At 52.0% G+C, this 23,569-nt stretch overlaps 1 protein-coding gene across 1 annotated transcript in view; it reads right to left on the minus strand.

Annotated features, from left to right (window-relative positions):
* MAP2K6 (mitogen-activated protein kinase kinase 6) overlaps positions 1-23,569 on the minus strand; it is a 53,802-nt gene that overhangs the window by 22,009 nt on the left and 8,224 nt on the right. The window contains exons 2-5 of the mRNA XM_032129371.1: positions 5,448-5,514; positions 4,501-4,549; positions 1,662-1,775; positions 136-255 (exon numbers count right to left, since the gene is read on the minus strand). Of these exons, the coding sequence (XP_031985262.1) occupies positions 136-255; positions 1,662-1,775; positions 4,501-4,549; positions 5,448-5,514 (350 nt within the window). The remainder of the gene's footprint in view (positions 1-135; positions 256-1,661; positions 1,776-4,500; positions 4,550-5,447; positions 5,515-23,569) is intronic.

Here is a 23,569-nt window from a genome sequence, read left to right on the forward strand (position 1 = left end):
AGTAAGTGACACATCCTTAGGCCAGGACTGAGCAGATCTCCGTGTCCAGGTGGAGATTAAACCCCTGGCACTTGGAGGAAGTGCAGGAGTGGGAATTCAGAGCCTGGGAGAAGGGGCAGTCCCAAGAAGTCTCACCTCTCGGAAAAGTGCCCCGTAAAAGGTGACGGTGAAGGGACAATCCACTGTCCTCATGGAGATATCCAGATCCATCAACAACCTCTTCTGCTCCTGGCTGTTCACCGTGGCTCGGATCCGCTGCAAGACAGAGCCTGTCAGGGGTGGCTGCCCCAGGGCCTTGGTACCACAGCTGGACCCTTCCACCGCCCCTCGTGCCACCCCTTTATCACCATTCTTGCCACAGGCACATCCCCAGCCCAGCACCCACAGCAGGAGCACCCAGGGCTCTCCTCACCACAGGTGAGGTTTTGCTCTTCCCTGCAAACACCACTTTTTGCAAGAGCCAAAAGAAAGCAGTGGCTTAGGAGAGGAGAAAGGAGCAGGAAATCAAATTCCAGGCTGGTGGAGAGCTGGGACTTTTGGAGTCCAGTGGACACCTGTTACATCAGCAGGTTCTGAGCACAAGAGAGGGCTCCAGCCCTGCACCAGAGCCCATGGGCTGCCCATGGCTTTGGAAAATGGGCATTTCCCAGTCTCCCGGGAAGAGATGTCCTTGATGTGAAATACCCAGAGACCCTCGGCTGCCAAACACCATGACAGGGCACACACAGCCCACCACAGGTCACACACACGGTCCAGGCTCCTCGGCCAGAGCCACTCGGGGTCAGTAACGGGACAGAATTAAACTGCTCAGCGTCACAGAGAGCCTGAATGCTCCTGCCATGCCCAGCTGAGATCTTCCATTGTCCTCAGAGAGGTCTTTGGCAGTTTGGTGAACACCAAAGCAAACAAAAAGTCCAAATGCAGAGCACAGAGATCCCAGGACATGGCCCAGCCAGCACCCACAGCAAAGTCTACCCACTACTGAGGAGCAAAGAGTTTGCTCAGAGCTTCCAGATCTTTTTCTCTTACTCTGAAAGGAAACTAAAATTCAGCCAAGCAAAAACTGGTCCTTCCCAAGCTACAATTTTTCCCATGACCATTTCCCTAATCTCCAAATTTATGAGTCTAAGCCGTTGTTATGAAAACTTTTCATGATAGCATCTACAAGCCTGCCATGAGTCAAGATCCCACTGCGGCAGGCAAAATGTGAAAATCCCAACAAAAACTTCCTGTTCCAAGGAGAGTGAAAAAGTTCCAGCTGAAGAAGATTCTCTTGTGCAATTAGATTTTTTCTTCTTTATAATTATGAAGTGAATCTGAGGGGCTACAGTAGAAAAAAATAATGCAAATTTATATGTATATTTAAAAAATGCTGGTAAATTAAATCCTAGGAAAACAGGAATATTGTGGGTAAATTAAATCCCAGGAAAACAGGAATATTGTGGATAAAGGTGAACAATGTGACTGATGCACTACAGTGCTGGAGCATTACACCTTTAAAACACCCCCCTTTTCTTGGTTAAACAACCCAAATCTCCCTCGGACCCTGTGTGGAAAGAGGATTTCATGAGGAAAGCAGCAAATCTCAGGAAAGGAACAAGGGGGATTCCAAGTGTGCCCAGCAACCCCACAAGGACAGAACCCCCCGAGGCTCACTCTACCTTCACTGCCATGATCTGCCCGCTGGGCATGTGCCGCATCTTCTCCACCACCCCGTACGCACCTCGTCCCAGCTCGGAGATGGGCTCCAGGTCATCGGCCTTCACCTCAAAGTTCTGGGGGACAAAAGCCATCAGTGGCCCCTGGGCGTTTGCTCTGTGCAGTGCCCCCACAGTGCAGCCCTGCGTGGCACATCCTTGCCCTGTGCATCCCCTCCCCAGCTGTGCTCAGCGGGTCTGCAATGAACTCACAGCCCTGGGAGGCTGCAGGGAGGATCAGCCACCACCAGCAACCCCAGAGCTGAGGGGACATGTCTCACGGGCTTGTGTCACCAAACCACAGTCACGGCATGGGTAAGGCTGGAAGGGACCATGGCAGGGCCATCTGGTCCAACCTCCCTGCTCAGGCTGTGTCAAGGAGTGTCCTGAGCAGGGCAGGCACAGAAGGTCCATTCCCTCAGTGGGATGCTCTGCCCAACAGCCACCTGCACGCCAGGGTCATGGAATCGTGGATCACAGGATCACAGAGTACTCTGAGGGGGAATCATGGAATGGTTTGTGTGGGAGGGACCTTAAAGATCATTTCATTTCATCCTCCTGACATGGGCAGGGACACCTTCCACTATCCCAGGCTGCTCCAAGCCCTGTCCAGCCTGGCCTTGGACACTTCCAGGGATCCAGGGGCAGCCACAGCTTCTCTGGGAACCTGTGCCAGGGCCTGCCCACCCTCACACGGAAGAATTTCCTCCTATTATCAACCTAACCCTACTCTTTTTTATTTTGAATCTATTTCCCCTTGCCCTGTCACTCCATGCTCTTGTCTTGTCCCTCCCAGCCACCTTCAGCTGGCAGCACTTTCAGCCTCTCCATCCTCTGAGGGCTGGGATGGAAAACACCACAGCAGCTTCTCCCCAAGGAATCGCCCTCAGTCTTACTCCATTTTGTCTTCCTTCCACCCTCCTCTTCCCCCAAACAATCACAGAAACATTTCCAGGTATTTTAAAGCTTATTTCTCCGGACCTGCAGATGGGCCAAACACCAGCTGAGTGTGCCCCATTTTCAAACCAGGGAGGATTTATTTTGTCCATCATCATTTTCTCCTGGCCTGACACAAAGGATGACTTTGTTCAGACCCTGCACCCATGCCCTTCTCCTTTCTGCCGTGATATCGTGCAGCCACTCCATATTATTATTATTATTATTATTATTATTATTATTATTATTATTTTGGATGTTTCAAATTTGCCTCTGCCACTAAACCCAGCCCTTCTGTTTGCTGCAAGCACAACCCCATCAGCCAGTCACCCTGCAGCGGGTGAGAAGGAACTGATTCCCAGGGAATAACCCCACATGGCTTTCTGCCGGCGCAGCAGAAAAAACCCTGCAGCCTGCAATGAGCCGGCTGGGGATGCCACAGAGAGCAGGGAGACACTCTGGGAATATGCACAAGGAGCCCTGACTGATATTTTGGAGTCACAGCAGAGATTTAGGCATCTCTGACTGCCTGACACCGCTCCTGCTGTTCACCAGGAGCCGCTCCAAAAACGCGCTTGGAGCGCTCTCCTCAAACGAGCAGCAGAGTTTAAAAGGAGAGGAGGGAAAGTGGCTTCCCCTCAGGATCAGGGGGAGTGTGGGAATGCTGGTGGAAGAGGGAGCCCATCCTAAAGGAACCTGGCTGGATAAACAGGTCACAGATCCATGGGAAATGGAAGCCAAGGCGTGCCAGTCCCTCTGAGACAGCCACAGAGCCGAGCCTGGAAAACAGCCTGAGCTCTGGGGGCAGTGAGCGCGGCTCCTCTGCATCGGCCACCACGGCCTCCCTGCCTCCTGCACGGAGCCTTTCCGGAGCACTGGAGCCTTCCCTCATCCCTGGGAATGCAGGGAGAGGTGATTTTCTTGGAGCAGGCATTTTCTCTGCCTCCATACTGTACCATTTTGCATCTCACACTGTTTCCACCTCCCAGCCCCTGCTCCAAGCCAGGGAAAACACAAAATCCAAAATGAAAGGAAAGGCTCCAAAGATAGGCATTTTAAACCACTATTGGATTAGCATTTCACTTCACTTATTACCTCACTGACACCAAGGCCTATCTTTTGCACCTCATAAATTCATTGTCCAGCTTTAAAGCGCTTTTTTGAATTCTGCTCTGCCTTTTTCTCCTATCAAAACAACTGTCCTGGGGTTTGTTTTTCCCCTGCTATTTTTTTAGACCAGGTAGATTGGTTTCCATGCTGTCAGAAGGATTTGCTTCCAGTGCAGGGACATCTACCCTAAGTTAGACTCCTGAGGAGATGACTCTCAATACTAGCAAAGGGAAATCCTTTGGGTGAAGGCTTTAAATCAGCAAAGGAACTGCAGAGGAGAGTAAAACACCCTGTTAGCAACCCCTTGCTCTCTAATGGTTATTTCCAGGGGATTAGCTGCACCTCAGTGCAGCAAGGAAGGAATTTCCATGGTGGAAAGTATGAAGGGAGCCCACGTGTCATGGGAGGCACAGGGTGAGGGCTGGGGGCACGTTCAGCAGGGCAGTGCCAACCAGCAGGTCCAGCTGGCCACGGGGCCACACTGGGGTCCCACCCACACAAACACCAGGTGCCACTCAGATATTTATGGCTGGACGTGGCTCACAAGCCCCAGAGCTCACGAGCTCCCAGGTTGGATCTTCTCAGCTTTTATCCATCCAGCAGCTGCCTTCCCTTTCAAGTGAAATGGGCTGCATTGTTTTTAATAGCTGGTATTTAATTATCTGCCCTTTTTGGGGGGTCTGGAGCAAAGCAGTCCCACAAGCAGCCAGCCCAGGATGGCTGATCTGATCCGATCCCAGAGGTCTCTCAGTCTTACCTCCTCACCAATAAAGATGCAGGCTTTGGAGTCCAGATCTCTGGGTGGCCTGCACGAAAGAAAAGGGAAAAGATGTGAAATATCCCCTACGAAGATCAGTTTTCCCTCAGTGAGTAAATCCAAGCCCCAAGCCATCCCCTCACACCTTCAGGCCAGCAGCCCTTGCAGCCCTGAGCAGCCTCCTGGCCTTGCAGGATCAACAGGTACAGCCAAGATCCACAAAGTCACCCCAAAAAGGGCTCAGGATAAAAGCTACTGGAACTGGCATTTCTCACAGCCAGCATGCCCTGCAGCAACCCAGAGGGATTCACTGGGACAGGCAAGGCAGGTGGCAAGCACCAAACCTCAGCCAGCCTGCTGAAAAATGGATTAAATGGGCATGAACATCTAAACCTGCTATAAATCATCACCTCAGTCACACAGCACAGGCTGACAGGCTGAAAACACTCAATCCTCAAAGAATCAAAGAAAGCCAAAGAGGCTGGAATTGCACAAAGTGCCTTAAAAACAGAGGCATTCCTTCTGCAAGGCTCAGCAGGCAGGGAAGGGGATGAGTTTTTATGCCTTGGTCCAACGCACGGTACTCAAACTGGTGGCCAAAGTGCCACACCAGTCAAACTTGGGGGCCATTCTGGTTTTTCTCTTTTTCTGCATCAGTAAGAAGCACATGAGACTCACAGATGGGCAGAGGGTGATGGGCTGAGACCCCCTGAGAAATACAAGGGTTGTGAAATTATCACAGAATCCCAGAATGGTTTGGGTTGGAAAGGACCTTAAATCTCATCTCATTCCACCCCCTGCCATGGGCAGGGACACCTTCCATTGTCCCAGGGGGCTCCAAGCTCCATCCAGCCTGGCCTTGGGCACTGCCAGGCGCCAGCCAAGGCTGGAAGGCAGCTGGGCTTCGTGGTTTGCTTTTCATTCTGCCCCAGTGTTTGCAGACTTACGTGGAGCTTGTCTGTGGTTGCTCAAATGCTTCTTTAGGAATTTTCAGCCCAGGGTTTCTCTTCTTGCCTGCGAAACAAGAAAGAGGCAGAGTTAAAGAAAGGCATTTTTTTGTTGTTGTTACGATTTGTTTGGGGTTAATTTGCAAAACACAGCTTGTCTATATTTGTTGACCTTATTTCACATAAATGCCCAGCCAGGCTGGTGGGGCAGACTCAGGGCACAGAGTTCAAACATAAAGTGCCTTTGTTCAGCAAGGTTTCATTTAAACCTGCGAGCTCTGGCTGCCAGCTTGGTACAGAAAACAGGCAAGAGCTCTGGCAAAGGCAGGCCACGAGAACATGCAAAGGGAAAGGTATTTCTCCTCCTACCCACGGAGGATCCCTCCAAACATTTCTTAGATTTAAAACCATTCCAGATACATAACTTCAAACCCTGGCAGGATGAAACATCTTTTTAAAATTGCATCTGAAAGTCCCCATTCTGATTCTGTTTAACTGCATGTTTCACCTCCTGGTCATTAAAGTTGTGCAAACCCAGCAAAAATAAAGCAGAATTCAAGTTTGCAGGCTCCAAAGCCATTTGTTTCTATTCACACTGACCAGCCAAGCTTTTCTGAGCTGGATGCAGCTCAAGCTCTGAGGCAGCTCAGCTGCAGCTCTCCTGGAAAGGGGGTCCAGCCACGAGAGCCAGGCAGAGCAGAGAAACACAAGAACCTTTTTATGACTGCACAGATTCAGCCACATTTCAGCACGGGGGCTTGAATTCATGGAGAAAATAACCTGGAAGCATCAGTCATGTCACCAAACCCCAAGGTAAACATCTGGCTGCTTGGCTGGGTAATAAAACCCCTGGTCCATCCCCCCAGAAAAGGCACAAGCACCTAATTTAGGTGTACAGAGTTTTTAACCTAACAATTTATATCCATTAGAGAGTGAGTTTTACTCCCTATTCCCAAACCTCTCTCTCAAACTTCACCTATACATGTCTGAATTTGTTTTTCCTTTCAACACATCAATAGATGCCTGTGCATCCCAGTGCCAGAGGGGTGCTGGATCAAAGGGCAGGCACCCAGAATGGAAAATGACCTTCATGAATCAATTAATCAATTCAGAATAGCAATTTTTTTTTTAGGGTTTTGGTTTTTGGGTTGTTTTTTGTTGTTGTTGTTATTGTTGGGGGTTTTTGGTTTTGTTTTTTAAGGGTTTTTTTGGTTGTTGTTTTGGTTTTTTTAGGTTTTGGTGCTTTTTTGGGTGTTTTTTTTAGTATTTTTTTCCTTGTTGGCTCCAAAAGATGGGATCTTGCTCACTCCTTTTGACAAAGTCATTCCAGGATGGGGCAGGCTGCAAGAACCCAGCTGACACCTCGTGGGAAAAGCATTTATTGGAAGCTCCTGTGCACACTCACTACTGGGATTAGAAATCAACAGAGCTGTGAATGTACATAGGAAACAAAAAACCAGAAAAAAAGCCAAATCTCTGCTCTTCAGAGCTCCCAATCTCACGCAGGAAAAGCAAAATAAAAGCAGCAAGGTCATGCAGAAGCACAAAGAACAGCTCTCAGTGTTCCCAAAAAGTAAAAGCTGGTCTGCAAGGAAGCAAAAACGATTCTAAAATCCAGTGGAGGAACTCCTACAGTGAGCAGAGCTGCTCTTTGACCCTTTTCCTTCCAGTTTTTCAGTTGTATCCAGGAGGCAGAAGTGAGGAGCAAGCCCTGCTGTGCTGGATGCTCCAGATTCCCTTTCCTGCCCAAGCTGTGCCAAGTGCACGTCGGATCCACGGGGATGCTAAACGGGGAGGGGTGTCCTGGATGTTAGCCAAAAAAAGGAATCCCAAAAATACAGGTCTGGCAGTGCAGGCAAACAAAATCCCTGCTCCTCTGGCATTTTCCAAGCTGTCATCCCAGAGACCTCTCTGCTCCCTGTCTGCATCCTCAAGGAAACAACACAGCCACAGGCACAGGAAAAGCATCTTCACACTGATTTTGCACGTGGAAATCAAGACACAAAATCCACCAAATTTCTCGTGGAGGAACTGCTTCTATTAAGGCTGAACTGTTCCTATGAACACGCAGCAGCTGCCTCCTGACAAACCCCAAGGACCAGCCCTTCCCTCTGCTGCAGCCACACTGGCACCACCAAAATCAAGTGAGAAACAGGCACAGATTTGCTCTGTTATTCCCTTTTTTGTGTTTTTTCCTTCATGGCTTTGCTTGCACCACCCCCTGTGCTGTCCCCAGGCCTCAGGAAGGTTCCTCAGGCAGCTCTGGGAGGGTGGAAATGAACCTACTGGAAATGAAGCTGATTTGAACTGGACTCAGAACAGGTTGTGCAGCCTCGAATCTGGTCGTGGTTCACAAGTGGTGTCAGCAGAACCAGGGAGCAAAATGCCAAACCCAAATAAACATTAAAAGCTTTTCCGCCTCCTGGTGAAATAAAATCTGCACTTTGGGGAGTTTATTTTCCTTGTCTCTTCTTCACAGAACACAATATTTTGAAACTTTGCCATTTTTTTGAAGCACAATCTGTCCATACATTCGAGCTGCCAAGGCACAAGCACAGTTGAACATTCTTCGGGGTTTTATTTTCAAGAAAGGAGAAAGCAGCAACAGTAGCTCAGGTAAGACACGGGTTTAACGATGGCAGCGGGAGGAGGGATGGGAAATGGGAATTGCCATGGCCAGGACTTGCACCTACAGCACCCACAGGTGCTAAGGGGGGATGTGCTGTCTCCATGGTTATTTAACGAATCCTGGCTGAAATCAGGCGATTTCATGGCTTAACTGGATCAGGCCAAATTTCTGAGCTCCTTTTGTTCCAACATGCAAAGCACTCATCTCTCCAAGCCTCTGGGGCCAATGTCTGTGAGTGGTTTGCAGGAAGCATCAGCAATCCTGAGCCTGGCACTACTTTCAAACTAGAAATACGAAGCAGAGCCACCCCAGCAGGCTGCAGTGGGATGCAGGAACCAGGATCCCCCTTTACCCCAATCCCCAGCTCCAAAATTCAACAGTCCAGCTCACACATGCTTGACTTTCTCCTCAAACACAAACATAGTTAAAAGGCTTCTTTATTTTTTTAAGGAAAAAATAATTGGAAGTCTCAAGATCAGTTCTGTTCAACAGGAACTGCCAAGCAAGTGTCTCGCTGTCAAAATAAAATCCCCCAGTTTGCCAGAGCAGACGTCGGCTTGGGGAGATGAAACTGCACAGAAAATCATCTGCACAGGAGCTCCAAATGTGGAGGCAGCTTAATAACACACAAAATTGGATGGTACCTGTTCCATCCACCAGAAAACCAGTATTTTCCACAGCGTTTTTATGAATCATTACTATTTTTAGCTTTGTTTCCTGGAAAAAAATCACCACATGTGTTTATCTGCTGGTCTGTGTCCCTCGTGGCAAGTGCAAAAGCCACGGGCCCATTTCAGCCCCATCTGACAGAGAAATTGAGCTTTTGGAGATTGTAAATCTGAGAAAAGCAGGTGACTAAATAAAGGAGTCCCCAGCTCAGGGACTGAAGCACAAAAGCCACCCATGGCAGGCACCAGTGTCCACACAGGCCGCGGGTGCCTCAGACACCAAAGTAACAGCACAGGGCTCGGTCCTGAGGCACAAACCACCAGTGCAGAGGGTTTTCACTGCAATCCCTTGGAATCTGCAATAAGGAAAGCCCCAGTGAACCACCACACACAGCACAAACTCAAAATGTGGCTCCCTCTGCAGAAGGCTCTGCTGGTGGCTCAGCAGATGGGATCGTACATCTGCTCCCCAGTACCCAAAAAACCATGGATTTTCTGTGTAAACAAGCCCTGGAGCCCTGCTGGTCCCTGAGCCTTCAAGCTAAAGCTCATTTGAGAGCTCTCCCTGCAGTTTGGCACATGGAGACATCCACAAGCACTTGACTCAAAAGCAAAGCTTTAAGAATAATTGAGGGGGAAAAAATCGAGCCTGGTTTGGAGTCTGAAGTGTGGATGCTGAGAGACATCTCCAGAACTCAGTTTTGATTCAGCAAAACTTCCAGGGTATCTGTGACATTAAGCAGAAACTTAAATCTACTTTCTTTTAGGAAAAAAAAATTACCCACAGTAAATATTGAACCGACTGGTGCTGGAGAAGGGGACACCTTTACAAAGCCTTTCTTGAAAGTGTACTGCTCAAGGCAGCAGTTCCATCTCAGGATGAGAGCAAACAGCCTCAAGTCATGCCAGGGGAGGTTTAGATTAGAAATTAGGAGGAATTTCTTCACCAAAAGGGTGGTCAGGCATTAAAAGAGGCTGCCCAGGGCAGTGGCAGAATCACCATTCCCGAAAAGACAGGAGGGTGTGGCACTTGGGGACATGGTTTAGTGGTGGGCTTGGAAGTGCTGGGTTAATGCTTGGATTCAATGAGCTTGGAGAGCTTTTCCACCCTTAATGATTCCCTGATTTTCTGGTTCTAATGCCAGCAGTTGGCTGCAGCATCACTTGAACCTCCTGTGCCCCGGCACTGACCCCATTTGCTCCTGCAGGGCCTGGACCAGCCCAACCAACCCCGAGAACCAAATGAGGTCTGAAAGCAAAACTGCAATAGGAAAAAGAAACCCTGACTTAATGAAAACACATTAAATACTTCCCTGTGAAGGTCTTAAACCAAATTCCTGAGGGAGGGGAGAAAAACACATTTCCAAGGGGCTCGTTAACCTCTTCCCACCAGCACTGACAAAGCTCAGGGATAGATGTTGTAAACCCCCTTCAATTCAGGCAGTGCTAAATATCAATATTGAAAAAGGAAACTTCAACGTTCCACAGCGAAAAGAACAGAGAATAACACAGAAAGGGAAGACAGAGGAATTCGCTGCCCACATAGGCTGTAACAGAAAATAAACTCTGACTTCTGAAGGAAAATCCCATTCCCCAGTCTCCAGACTTTTCACTTGCAGTCGAACACTTTTTATGATATAATCCAAAATAAATGGTTCCTTGCCACAAAAAGCTCCTATTTCCTTCAAAGGATATTAACTAGTTCTGTCTTCACCACAATTTATTATTAAAGCTGTGTTCCAATAGCCATGTAGCAACATTTCCTTTCAAACAACACTCTTTAGCATATAACTTGCTGGTAAAATTGCACAGGTGGGAAATGCCTCTTTCTCCCATTTTTTTAGGAGATAAAAGTGGCTCATTTACGATTCCTGTCTCTCCCAAGGATTTTTTGTCTGATTTCTTGGAAGGTTTTGAAAGCTAAATGATCTGGTTTTCCCCTAGCAGCTGTACTCTCTGTGTGAGCAAACCCCCACACCTAAAATGAGGGCAAAATGGGAATGTTTGGTGGGTTTTCACAGAAGAGAGTGAATTTTGGCAGCTCATGGGCAGCTCACAAAGCTCCACAACCAATGTCTGGCCTGATCCTGAAGTGCCACTTTGCAGAGCGAAAGGACCCTTGGCGATGGCTTAGGTGCAAAACTCCAGGCCCAGACGGTTCTTGCAAAACCAAGGAATTAAGATTATTTTTTTCTGTGTCCCAGCCACCCTGGAGATGCCCAGCAGGAGAGTTCTTCACGCAAAGCCTTGGTCTGCAAGTGCAAAGGGCATCCCTTATCCACAGCATGGTTCCAGCCCACACTGCAGTAACAACGGTGGGCTTGATGCTGTCAAAGAGAACTTTAAGCCTTACAGGACACCTGGAAATACCCAAATGTCTGAGAAATCCACTCATTAGCCCTCCTGGACACAAACACTGAGATATCTCAAAGCTGCTGATGACAGCCAGGGCAGAGCAGGGTCACCAACTGCTGCTGTAGGTGTTAACAACCTTGTATTTAAAAGTATTTTCACAAAGTGACCAAAAATGACCAAAGAAGTGAAAGAAATATTTTTAACAAGTATTACGGATCATCTCACAGGTTCATTAATTATACTTGCAAATTCTTACAGTTGTTACACAAACCATCTTGGCACAGTCTGAGGGCTGGGGATGGACTTGTCCATCTCCTTCAGTCCCGTCACCTGCCCCAGCACCAGCTCGTCACCACTGCCCAGTTCTCCAGGTGAAAAGCCTTTAATCCCACCCAGGTCTCTCCCAGGAATCCCACACGTGGGGACATCCCAGCCCGGTGTGAGAGGAGCGGGAAGGCCGGGAGCATTCCTGGTGTCCCCACAGCCACACACTGCCCACTCCAGACTAAACAACGGCCACCGAGCAGAGCCTGGGGCTCCCTGCCGAGCTGCTGTGCTGGAAAATTAAAACACACAGAGATAACGAAGTATATTCTCAGTGAGTGGGCCTGAGGAGAAGCTGTGCTGCTGGAGCCATACCCAGACGCCTTCTGGCTCCATTCCAGCTGAAATGGAAATCAAGCCCTCAAAGAGAACACAAATGGAGACACATTCCTCAAGTAGCCACTTCTGGTGGGTTTTGTAGCACAAAACCCTGGTGGCCACTTCCCCGAGGCAGCCGCACATGTCCTCCCATGTGGCATCTCCACAGCGACGACCACAGCAACCCCTGCACCACCCCCTTCCTCCCACAGGCTCCAAATGGGTGAATCCCTCTGAAATTTGTTATTTGGGCAGTCCAAGTGTGGAACCAGGCTAGGGCTCTTAGATTCAAATGCCTGTGGGACAGACCCGCAGGTGACAGGGGTCTTGGTGACGTTGGTGACTGTGGTGGGGAGGCACCAGGGAAGTTCTCGCACCACTTCTGCCCCCATAACTGGGTTGTGTGCCTTGGTAACCTTTTGGTAAAGGTGCCTAAATCCCTGCTGTGCAGAGCCCCAGGGACAGGGTGGGTGAGCACCTGAGCTGTGCCCACCATCCAGTTTGTAAATGCAGAGCTTCAGCCAAGCCCTTGTTTCTGGAGAAAACCAAAAACCAGGTGTTCACGTAAGCACCAATGATGTGGAAAAGTGGGTCTGAAAATCTGGTTTCCAATCCTGCATTAAGCCACAAAAAAAGAATTTAATATGCAAGAGATGTTTAAAAGCTGTAGAAGTTTCAACCAAAGGCCAAGGGACAGGATAAGATAGATTTGTGCTTCATTTCTCTCCTTGAAACCTGATGGAGCTGCTCTCTCCTTAGCCCTGCCAGTAAGTGGCCAAGTGCCACTGGCTGCTCTTCCATCACTGCCAGGAGCAACTGGATCTGTTGGAAGCAAATGGAGATGCTCCAGGGATGATGGTGTGTCCTCTGTGCAGGACAGGGACATTTCCCACACGTCCTTTATCTGTGTCTTCCCTCATGGCTGTTTGCAACAACTCCTTGGAAACGGCAAACTTGGAATGTGTTTCCTTAACAACACTTCTGGGCTGCCTGGGGAAGGGAGCAGAGCCCACCACAGTCGTGGAGCCAAGGTGGCTCCCAGCTCCAGGCTTTCCTCCTCTCGTTTGGATGCCATGGAGCTGCTGGCACATTTGGTGGCTGCTGGCACATCCAGGTCTGAGCACACCACGGCCCCATGGTGTCCACACTGTGACTCACACCTTTATGTCTGAATTAAAGCATTACTTATTTTCCTTTCTGTCCCCCAGGAGCCACATTTTGGGTCAGGAAGCAGGAAAGGCAAGAGCACTTTTATGGCTGTGGTGAATTTTTCCAACGTGTATTAGACTGACAGCACAGCAGGAAACCCTGAAACACTGGCACAAGACCGGAGCAGGCGATGCTGTGTTCGCATCCCATCTTAATTCCCAAGGCTCCTGAAGAGAAGAGCATGGCCTGGGCACAGCTGCCCCAGTGACCACACACCAGCTGACCCCAAATTACCCACTGGCACCGTCAGCTCCCACATTGTAATGGTGGGAATGCAAGTCACTGTCCTGTCCCGAGGGTGGCCATGTCCGGCACCTGTCTGTGCCCCAGCATCCAGCCACGTTCCAGCACCCAGCCATGTCCCAGCACCCAGCCACGCCCCAGCACCCAGCCACGCCCCAGCACCCAGCCACGCCCCAGCACCCAGCCACGCCCCAGCACCCAGCCACGTCCCAGCACCCAGCCATGCCCCAGCACCCAGCCATGTCCCAGCACCCAGCCACGCCCCAGCACCCAGCCACGCCCCAGCACCCAGCCACGCCCCAGCACACAGCCATGCCCCAGCACCCAGCCATGTCCCAGCACACAGCCATGTCCCAGCATCCAGCCATGTCCCAGCATCCAGCCATGCCCCAGCACCCAGCCATGCCCCAGCACACAGCCATGTCCCAGCACCCAGCCACGTCCCAGCACCCAGCCACGCCCCAGCACCCAGCCATGTCCCAGCACCCAGCCATGCCCCAGCACCCAGCCGTGTCCCAGCACCCAGATGTGTCCCAGCACCCAGCCATGTCCCAGCACACAGCCATGCCCCAGCACCCATCCATGTCCCAGCACCCAGCCATGCCCCAGCACCCAGCCATGCCCCAGCACCCAGCCATGTCCCAGCACACAGCCATGCCCCAGCACCCAGCCATGTCCCAGCATCCAGCCATGCCCCAGCACCCAGATGTGTCCCAGCCCCCAGCCGTGCCCCAGCACCCAGCCGTGCCCCAGCATCCAGCCATGCCCCAGCACCCAGCCATGTCCCAGCACCCAGCCATGCCCCAGCACACAGCCGTGCCCCAGCCCCCAGCCATGCCCCAGCACCCAGCCATGTCCCAGCCCCCAGCCGTGTCCCAGCACCCATCCATGTCCCAGCATCCAGCCATGCCCCAGCCCCCAGCCATGCCCCAGCCCCCAGCCATGCCCCAGCCCCCAGCCATGTCCCAGCACCCAGCCATGTCCCAGCACACAGCCGTGCCCCAGCACCCAGCCATGTCCCAGCACCCAGCCATGTCCCAGCACCCAGCCATGTCCCAGCATCCAGCCATGCCCCAGCCCCCAGCCATGCCCCAGCACACAGCCGTGCCCCAGCACCCAGCCGTGCCCCAGCACCCAGCCGTGTCCCAGCCCCCAGCCGTGTCCCAGCACCCAGCCGTGCCCCAGCACCCAGCCGTGCCCCAGCACACAGCCATGTCCCAGCCCCCAGCCATGCCCCAGCCCCCAGCCGTGCCCCAGCACCCAGCCGTGCCCCAGCACCCAGCTGTGTCCCAGCACCCAGCCATGTCCCAGCACCCAGCCATGCCCCAGCACACAGCCGTGCCCCAGCACCCAGCTGTGTCCCAGCACCCAGCCATGTCCCAGCACACAGCCATGTCCCAGCCTCCAGCCATGCCCCAGCCCCCAGCCGTGCCCCAGCACCCAGCCATGTCCCAGCCCCCAGCTGTGTCCCAGCACCCAGCCATGCCCCAGCACCCAGCCATGTCCCAGCCCCCAGCTGTGTCCCAGCACCCAGCCATGCCCCAGCACCCAGCCATGTCCCAGCACACAGCCATGCCAGCAGCTGCCCCGGGGTTTCTCCGTCGCAGGGCTGAACTCGCTCCTCTGACTCAACCCTGCAACCTGTAATAAACCCCTGGCAGGAGAGGCTCCAAACCAAAATAGCAGGGCTGTGAGGGAGCGGGCGAGGTGCACCCGGTGAACCAGTGGCGGGGTTGAGCAATGCCAGGGTTATTTGCGGCCCAGGGCCTGGCTCTGCCGCGGGAGCCGCGCTCCCGACCGGTGGCGGCTGACGTAGGTCAGCCCTGCTGAGGCACAAACACCGCGGAGACAAAGATCTTCAGCTTTGCTGCGAGGTAAAATCACAAGGTCAGGGCTTCGTGCCTGCCTCAGACCGGCCTCCAGCAGGAGAAGCTCTGAACAGCACCAGAAGAAAACACTGGAACAAGGCAGAGCAGAGAGCTCTGCAACACGGACTCCAGCAGGCTTAATCTGTGGATCCTGCAGTGCAGACACAGACAGAAATGTCACCAAACTCTGCAAATATCAGGACCTATTTGTCCACCTTTCAAGCTCTGTATTTCAGTAATTCAATTTTGAAGGTAATTTTGGGCTAATCTCTCTTACTCTGCCCATTTTCCTCTTAACACACCCTGCAAAAGGGCTGCGGGCTGCTGGATTACTCATGTCAATACTGAAACCAGAGGGATGCAATTTCTTCTTGTTTATCTGCACATTTTGGTTACGAGAGTCTGTCTGTCACTCTGATAAGAGTGCATTTCCAAATTCTAGAAGAGTTCAGACCTTCTGAGTGCAAAGAGGAAGAGACACTTTGATAGAGATCAGACATGAGATTCTGTGCTAACACATGCCCTGAGGAGGGGCTGCAGGGATGCTGGGGAGGGGATGGGGAGCTGATACAGCTTTGGGGCAATTCTGTACCCCCTGGAGCCCCCCACCAAACAAACTTGAGCCCCCCTGCAGCTCCTGCAGGGAGCACTGGGATAATCACATGCTGGAGCAACCATCCAGCAGGTATTGTGGGACACCAGCACCCAGGGCCAGTCTGGAGATGAAGGAGGGTCATCTAATGGAGATGATCCTAAAGGTATGGGAGTTCAGGATCCTTTTTGCCCTGTGGAACTCACGGACACCTCACTGAGCTGTTTCATGGGCTGCCACACTGGCTTGGACATTCCAGCACCATGGATTTCTCTTCCCAACTGGGCTCTGGTCCAATGTGTTTCCTCCACCCCCTTCCAGTGCTGGCCTGCAGGAAAACCAACATGAGAGGGAATGAGGCCTTCAGTGCCCATTTCCACACTCACAGATCAGCAAAGAGCAGCCACATGCTCTCTCCTGATGCTAATGGGGAGGTGACAACAAACAGCTTTGCCAGACAATGTCCCTTCCCAGCCCAGACACAGCATCACTTCCAATCCATCACAGGAACAGCGCGGGGCCACCCGTCCTGTTCCTGCTGAGCTGGTGCCAGCACCACGCTGGCATCTGCAGATGTGACAAGGCCACACAGAGCCCTCCCCTGACACCCTGCCCTGCCAGGATCAGCCAGCTTCCCGTCAGACAGCAGCTGCAATGCAAAGCAGCCTGAAATCCGTGGTCCCTTAGGTGCTAATGGGAGATGGGAGATAGGAGCTCGTTGCCTGCCTACAGCTTTCAGCACAGGCCACAGGAGACTGGAATATTAAAAACCCTGTTACAACACTGGCTGAACTCATCTGGCATGTGCATCCAGCTGCTCCGGTGGCCTGGGGCAAAGGAACAGCTCCTCCCAAACGGCAGCACCTCCGTGCAGTGGCATCACCACCCCACACACACCTGAGCCGGGCACCTGATCCCAGGGAATTCCACCCACCCGGGGCTCGGCTGCCCCAAGCTGACCCCTGCACCAGCCCTCGGAGATCTCAATCACTCTCCTCCCAGGCGAGTGCAAGGTGGGAATGTTCAGCTCTCTGCTGATTCACCCCAGCTGCAAGAGGCTCTGTGAGGAACTGGCAGTGCCTCGGATCCACGGGCTGAAGAGGGGAGGAGGCGGTGGTGTGCAAGGGATGAGCACCAGCATGTGCACACTCAAATATCACCCCTAACAGCCCCATGCATGGCCATGGGTGAGATGGAGAATCACAAACACCCTGCTAGAAGGGACCCACAAGGATCTCACCAACACCCAAAGCTGCACAAGCCCTGTCTGCGTGTCCCCTCTGCTCGGTGTGTGCAGTGAGGAATTCAGGCAGAAGCACCTCTGCAGCTGCGGGCTCCGAGTCACATCCCCCAAAGCAAGGGACTTCCATGGATGAGGATGTCAGCAGCTGCCAAAGGATGCAGCCCACAAATGCAGAATTCCATGCTTTGTCCATGCGCCCTCCCATCTCCAACAGCCTGACAGGCATCTCCTCGGGACCAAAGCCTCTTCCTTCTTCTCACCTTCTTTTGCTTAACTGTTTTTCTACCCAGCAACTTGATTTCACAGGTGGCCCAAGCATCCCTTCCACTCCTCCCATCACACAGTCCCAAATGCCCTCAAATCCTACAAATCACTCACAGCTGCACGACAGGGAAGCTGCAAGAAACACACAGCCAAGGTTCAGGGAAATCCTGCTGGGGTCCAAGAGATGCCCTAAAGGACTGGGCTTCGTGCTCCTTGTGGTCACTGGAGCTGGTTGCAATCCTTGTGGCTTCCAGAAGTGAGATGGCCACATCCTCCTGGCTGCTCTGGGAAAGATGTGATGATGATGGAGACCCCACAGAGCAACACAGGCCACTGAAGCCTCATGGCCTCTCCCCTTCCCCCATATCATGAGAAATCCCAGCAGTGGAGCTCCGGGGAGCCAGCGGATGGGGCAGGCGCTCCCCCAGTCCCCTGCACACCATAAATCACAGCCCCATTTTCCCTCTGCCAAGGTCCACTGGCCTCGCTGCTTCCCCATCCTAGAGCTTGTTTTCTTTGCTCCTTATCTCCAATCAGGAAATCCACAGGAGTTGCAGGCCAGGAAAGCTGTTAGACAAGAGCCTCCAGCCCTGGCCGGGGTTTTTTACAAGGGACTTTTCATTTTGCTGCCGCTTTGTTTTCAGCCCTCGCCTGTCTGCTTGCAGTGGGAGTTTACTGGAATCAAAACTGGAGGAAAGCTCTTGGAATTCACCCGGGGAACAAAAGGGCTTTTGTGCAGGAGGATTTGGAGGACGAGGCTGCTTTCACTGCCACTACCTCTGTGTCTGTTTTCCCCGTGCCAAAGAGCACCTGCCCATGGCAGAGCAGGAGGTGGGATGGGGAGGAGGTGGGCAGAGGAGGGGGTGGGCTCTGCCCGGGCACAGGGGACGCATGGGCAGGGGCACAGACACCTCCCACACCTGCCAGCAGCAGAAAAGCAGCACAGAAGGGCCAAGAGCTTCCCAAATATTGCTGCATCGTGTCTTATCCTAGCCTTTGTGCCTGGCTCTCCCCCTCCAACAGAAGGCAGGGAGGGCTTTGCTCCTCAGGGCAGCAGCAGCACCCTATGGAGTCTTCCAAGGGACTCTGCCATGCCAGTGGGTGCCCCCCATGCAGCCCCATGGATGAGGGGATGAAGCTCCCACAGCCAGTGAGTGAGCTGAGGGGATGCTATGGGTTTGCCCATGAGCTGGGCATCACTTCCAGTTCTCCACTCGTGTTTTTTTACTTCCCCTTATCCACCAAGATTTCACCTCAGAACACCACCATGAGTGACCACGGGGCTCTGACCAACTTCCCACACATATCCCAAGCGGGCAGCAGCCACTGTCCCACATTTAACACAAAAGCAGGTGCTCCATCTGCCTCAGTCATGAGGGGAGCAGGATTTGCCTTAAGTCCATGAGCCCCAGCCCAGCTACAAACACTTCTGTACTTCCCAAACCCACTGCTCCCAATAGTAAAGAATCCACCTCATACAATTACAGAATATCCTGAGTTGGAAGGGACACACAAGGATCATCGAGCTCAACTCCATTCCCCCCTGATCTGCTGAGCCTCAACCCCAATTTTCTTTCCCCACAGACACATTTTTGTTCAAGGTCTCTCTCCAGCTCCAATATTGTTTTTCAGGTTTCTAATGTGCTCGGTGCAGCTGGGATTTTCTCTCAGCAGATCTTGCAAAGGAGTTTTGAAGCAGCAAAGTGGGAGCTCTGCAGCAGAGCTGCATCTCCCCTGAGTACACAGACCAGCTCCTGCCTCTGCCCCGGCTGCAGGGGCAGCCAGCCTGGCAGTGCCAGCACCCACTTGGCGAGCCAGGGCCTCCTGGAGCTGCCAGCTGTGCTGCCAGCACGGAGAAAGGCAAATGGCTTTGGACAGGAAGGTGACATTGCCACCCGCTCGCTGATGCTGCTGTGGGCACAGCCCAACCGCGGCTCCAGCTGGGAGCGTTCCTGGGCCTTGCTGCTGCTCGGGTTTAAGCACGTGCTCAGCCTGAGCTCACGTTCCCATCAAGGCTGGCCTAAGTGCCAGGCTGAGCAGGGTCAGGGATGTAAAGGCTGTGCCAGACTCCTGGCTTAGCTGTAGCAGCTGGCTACAGCTTTCAGCCCAGCCTTCAGCCCCAAAAGGGACAGCCTGACACCCCACACACAGACAGCTTCCTGATGCTGCCTTGTAGCACCCACTGGCAAAGCCCTGTGGGCAAGTGCTGAGGCTTGTCCAGCCTAAGGGAGTCAGGAGATTTACACATGAGAAAAGCAGGGCCTGGATATCAAAAGGGTGTGACTGGGAGAGGAAGGGCTCACCTGGGGAGCCCTGCCAACAGCCCCTCTGGGGTGTCCCTGTCCCCAGAAGAGAATGCATGGAAATTTCATCCTCCAGCTCCTGCTCCCCACGCCTTAATGCAGCCCCATTCCCCCACGGAGATGTTTTTGCTCAATGAGCACCTCCCCTGTGGGATACGTGTCCTGGTGCCACCACCCTCACAAAAGGCTGCAACAAAATCCAATCAGGGCAATGTGAGGTACAGTTTTATTGCTGTCACCAGGGGCTCCAGGCAGCCACAGGAGTCTCATTTTACCAAGCACAGATTGGGTTTGTTCAGCATATTGTAAATTTGGACATTTCAGCTGCACTGCTATCAGACATCTCCTGCTGATGCTCTGCATGTAAAACTTGGGAGTTATAATTTTCTGCTCCTGAGTAAAGATACCTTGGGAAAAAATGGGCCATTTATGCTCCACAGAAAGAAAACTGCCCATTGATTTGGTCATGCCATGAGCTATAAAATATCAATGACTTTTAGAGCCAGGTGGAAACAGAGGAATGTGCCACAAGCCATTTCTTTATCAAGCATCCTCGCCTTCTGCAGAAGGCCCTGATGAACAGCAGGGCTGTGTTCATCCATGTGCAGGTCAGAAATCAGGTGGCAACTTTGCCCAGTGAGTTTTCCTGCATTAGAGGAACACCACAACACCAGCAGCTCTGGCACGGAAGGAGAGGATCTGCTTCCTTGCATATACTCACGGGGAATTTTTGCAAAGGTCCAGCCAAATATTGTGATTAAGTTTCAACATGGTCAAGGCTTTGATCAACCTGCCTTTGTGCCACACCATCACACAGCTCTCCCACTATTCTTTAATGATGTAAGAGCTTGCTTATTTTTATATCTCAGTTATTAAAGATGGCATTTTATAGTCCCAGACAGCGCAGAGGGGAGGAACTAACTCCTGCTCCCTCTGCTGGCAATGCCTCCAGCAAAAGGGTAGGTCCTACACCCAGGAACACCATTCCCAGGGAGAAGCCACAGGAACCCAAACCCACGTCCCCTCTGAGCCCTGGCACCATCCAGGGCTCCAGCGCCGCAGCTCCGGGCACTGCCCTCCTGTTACGGCACGGCCAGCAGCGACAGGGGCTGCTCCAGGAGCCCACGGGCACAGAGAGGCGAGGACTGGAGCTGCTCCAGCACCACCATGGCAGCAGCAGTGAGACCACGGGCACCAGCTCTGGGTGCTGCAAACACCTCGGCAGAGCAGGCTGGCACAGCAGGAAGGCTCCAAGAGCTCCAGGCTGTGCAGGGCAAGGTGGATGCAGCTCCCAGGGAAGCTCTTTCAAGTTCAAACCCATTTTAGCCAGAGGTCAGAGACCACGACCTTCCAGACACCTCCAAAGAATCCCAGAATATCCTGAGCTGGAAGGGACCCACAGGGATCATCCAGCCCAGCTCCTGGCCCTGCACAGACACCCCAACAACCCCACCCTGGGCATCCCTGGCAGCGCTGTCCAAACGCTCCTGGAGCTCTGGCAGCCTCGGGGCCGTGCCCATTCCCTGGGGAGCCTGGGCAGTGCCCACACCTTTCCCTGATAATCCAACCTAACCCTGTCCTGACACAGCTCCAGCCATCCCCAGGTTCCTGTCCCTGTCACAGCGAGCAGAGATTGGAGCTGCCCCTCGGGAGGAAGCTGCAGATTGCCGAGATCTCTCCTCAGCCTCCTCCAGGCTGAAGAGCACACATTTGTTTGGCTGGAATATAAAAAACACGAGCCATATATAAAGATCAAAAGCCTTTTCCCAGTTTTTATCACGCAATTTTATCTCAGTTTGGAGAACACACTGAAGAAATCCATGACAGCACAGCACTGTGACAGACTTGTGGCAGCAGCAAGTCTTGTCCTCCCAATAAAGTGACACAAGTGGGCAGATTTTTTTCTCTCTACATATGTCCACGTGAATCAAAGCCTGTCAGGTCACACCTCTCCACCCAGCCTTCTAAAGCAGGAGCTGAAAATACAAACCTCCCTTCATGAGCCTTTCTGTCAAAGCCCCCACAGAACTCCCCATGTGAGGTTTGAGGCTGTAGTTTCACTCATACACACAAACTCCCCAAAATTATACTGCTTCCCATGTGCATGAGCAGATAAGCAGAAATGGGGGGGAAAAAGTAACCAAGAGAAGCAGGGTAACATAAATCATCAACACAGATCCATAGCGTCCATCCCACTTAGCAACCAGGACAAAATATATCCCAACCTTGTAAATTCTTATGTGTGTGCTCAACCCCACTCAAGCACATTCGGTCCCACTGAGTCCTGCAAAAGGACTCGGACGCTGAGTTTAGCACGTGCGTGTGCACTTTCAGCATGAAGACACGAAAAAAATCCTATTTAGCCTCTCCTTTAAGGGAAAAGAAAAAAAATTCTCCAGCCCCTACTGTTCCAAACAGGGCCCTGCTCTGCATCAGTTCTGAGTGAACCTCAGGATTGCTCCTGCCTTTCTGCTGTGGCGATGCCTTTTTAAAAACCCTTTTTAAAGCAAACTGCTGGAAAAGCAGCCCCCCTCGGCAGGAGATGCTCGCACAGGATGGACCCTAAATGAGGGTGCTCCGAGGTAAAGTGACGCTGGAAGCACTGGCATTGTTCTGGCTCGGCGCAGGAAGAGCCAGAGGAGGAATTCTCTACTACTGCAGGAAGCTGTTCCAGCCCCTTATCAGACAGCAAGCTCCTGATTTCTTGCGGGGGAAGTACCAAATGTTTTTGAGGGGAAGGAAAAAAAAGAAAGGGAAAAAACGGCATGCCTGGCTTTAAAGGAAGCTGCCTGGTGACATGAATGGAGCTGAAGTCATGCTAGGAGGAAGCCCAAGGTGCTGCCCAGCTCAGGTGGCTCCAAGGAAGGGACATTCCCAGGGCACACTCCCTTGCTGGCACCCCACAGGGACCCGCAGAGGTGCAAGCCCTGGGGTCCTTCTCTCTGCCAAACCCTGCGAATTCAGCCTTGTCTCACTCCACAGAATCACGGAATGAACCAGGCTGGAATAGACCTTTGAGATCATCAAGTCCAAGCCATGACCCAACACCTCCTCATCAACTAAACCATGGCACTGAGTGCCACATCCAGGCTTTTTTTAAACACGTCCAGGGATGGTGACTCCAACACCTCCCTGAGCAGACAATTCCAGTGCCCAATCACTTTTTCAGTGAAGAATTTTTTCATTTCTTGTCTCCAGAAAGCAACTTGTTTCTCATCATCTCTGAGTGCAGCATCGGTGTCGCCCTCCCCAGCTGCCAGGGGTTATTTTGGGCTCTCCCTCCAGTTCCGATGCTGCTGTCAGGGGGCTGCTTTGGGATGTGGGATGTCCTTCCACGCAATGCACAATCTGCTCTTGTGGTTAATTTATAAAACTGATTCCTTGGCAGGAATCCAAATTCTCTGTAGAAAGGTTCCAAAGTTTTATTAGTAATGAGCAAATTGCTGGTGTCATTGGGAAAGGTAAGGAAGTCAGAGTCTGGGTTATTCGCCTTTATTTTTTTCCAGAGGGTCTCTCCCAAAGGATAATTCCATGTCACACAGCAACAGCTCTCTGGCTACACAAGGACCTGTAGATTTAATGGTTGTCTTGGTTATCAGATATCTTATTGCATAGATATCTGAAAAAACATCAATTGTAAGTATTATGTTCACTATTTTATCAGATTTTATGTCTTGTTTCTGGCAAGAACTCCTTGTCCCAGCCTGGTTTCTCCTGGTAGGTTGTTAGGGGATTGCGGTTTTCATCTCTTAGGAGTTAAAAACCAGAAAAACACCTTGGAACAGGTCAAAACCCAACAGTATTAGAGCATTGCCTTTCTTCTCCTTTAATAGGCTACTCTGACAACCCTCTGCTTGTTAAATGAGAGAAAAATCTGTGGGCATGCAGTGAAGGTCAATCTTGTGGTTTTTGAAAGCATTTAATTAACACGGTTAAGCACCAAGGTCTGCTTGGGAGGGAACTTCTGCATTAACCAGCAGCATCTTCCTCTTCAACCTGCAAGAGGGGACTGACTGCAGGATTTATCTACATCTCCACATCCCAAACCTCAGTGCTGCTCATATTTAGGTGCAGCAGCTGCCCTGTCCTATTGCTACTGCCAGACC

The sequence above is a fragment of the Corvus moneduloides genome, chromosome 19 (assembly GCF_009650955.1).
Source record: "Corvus moneduloides isolate bCorMon1 chromosome 19, bCorMon1.pri, whole genome shotgun sequence".
Taxonomy (NCBI): domain Eukaryota; kingdom Metazoa; phylum Chordata; class Aves; order Passeriformes; family Corvidae; genus Corvus; species Corvus moneduloides.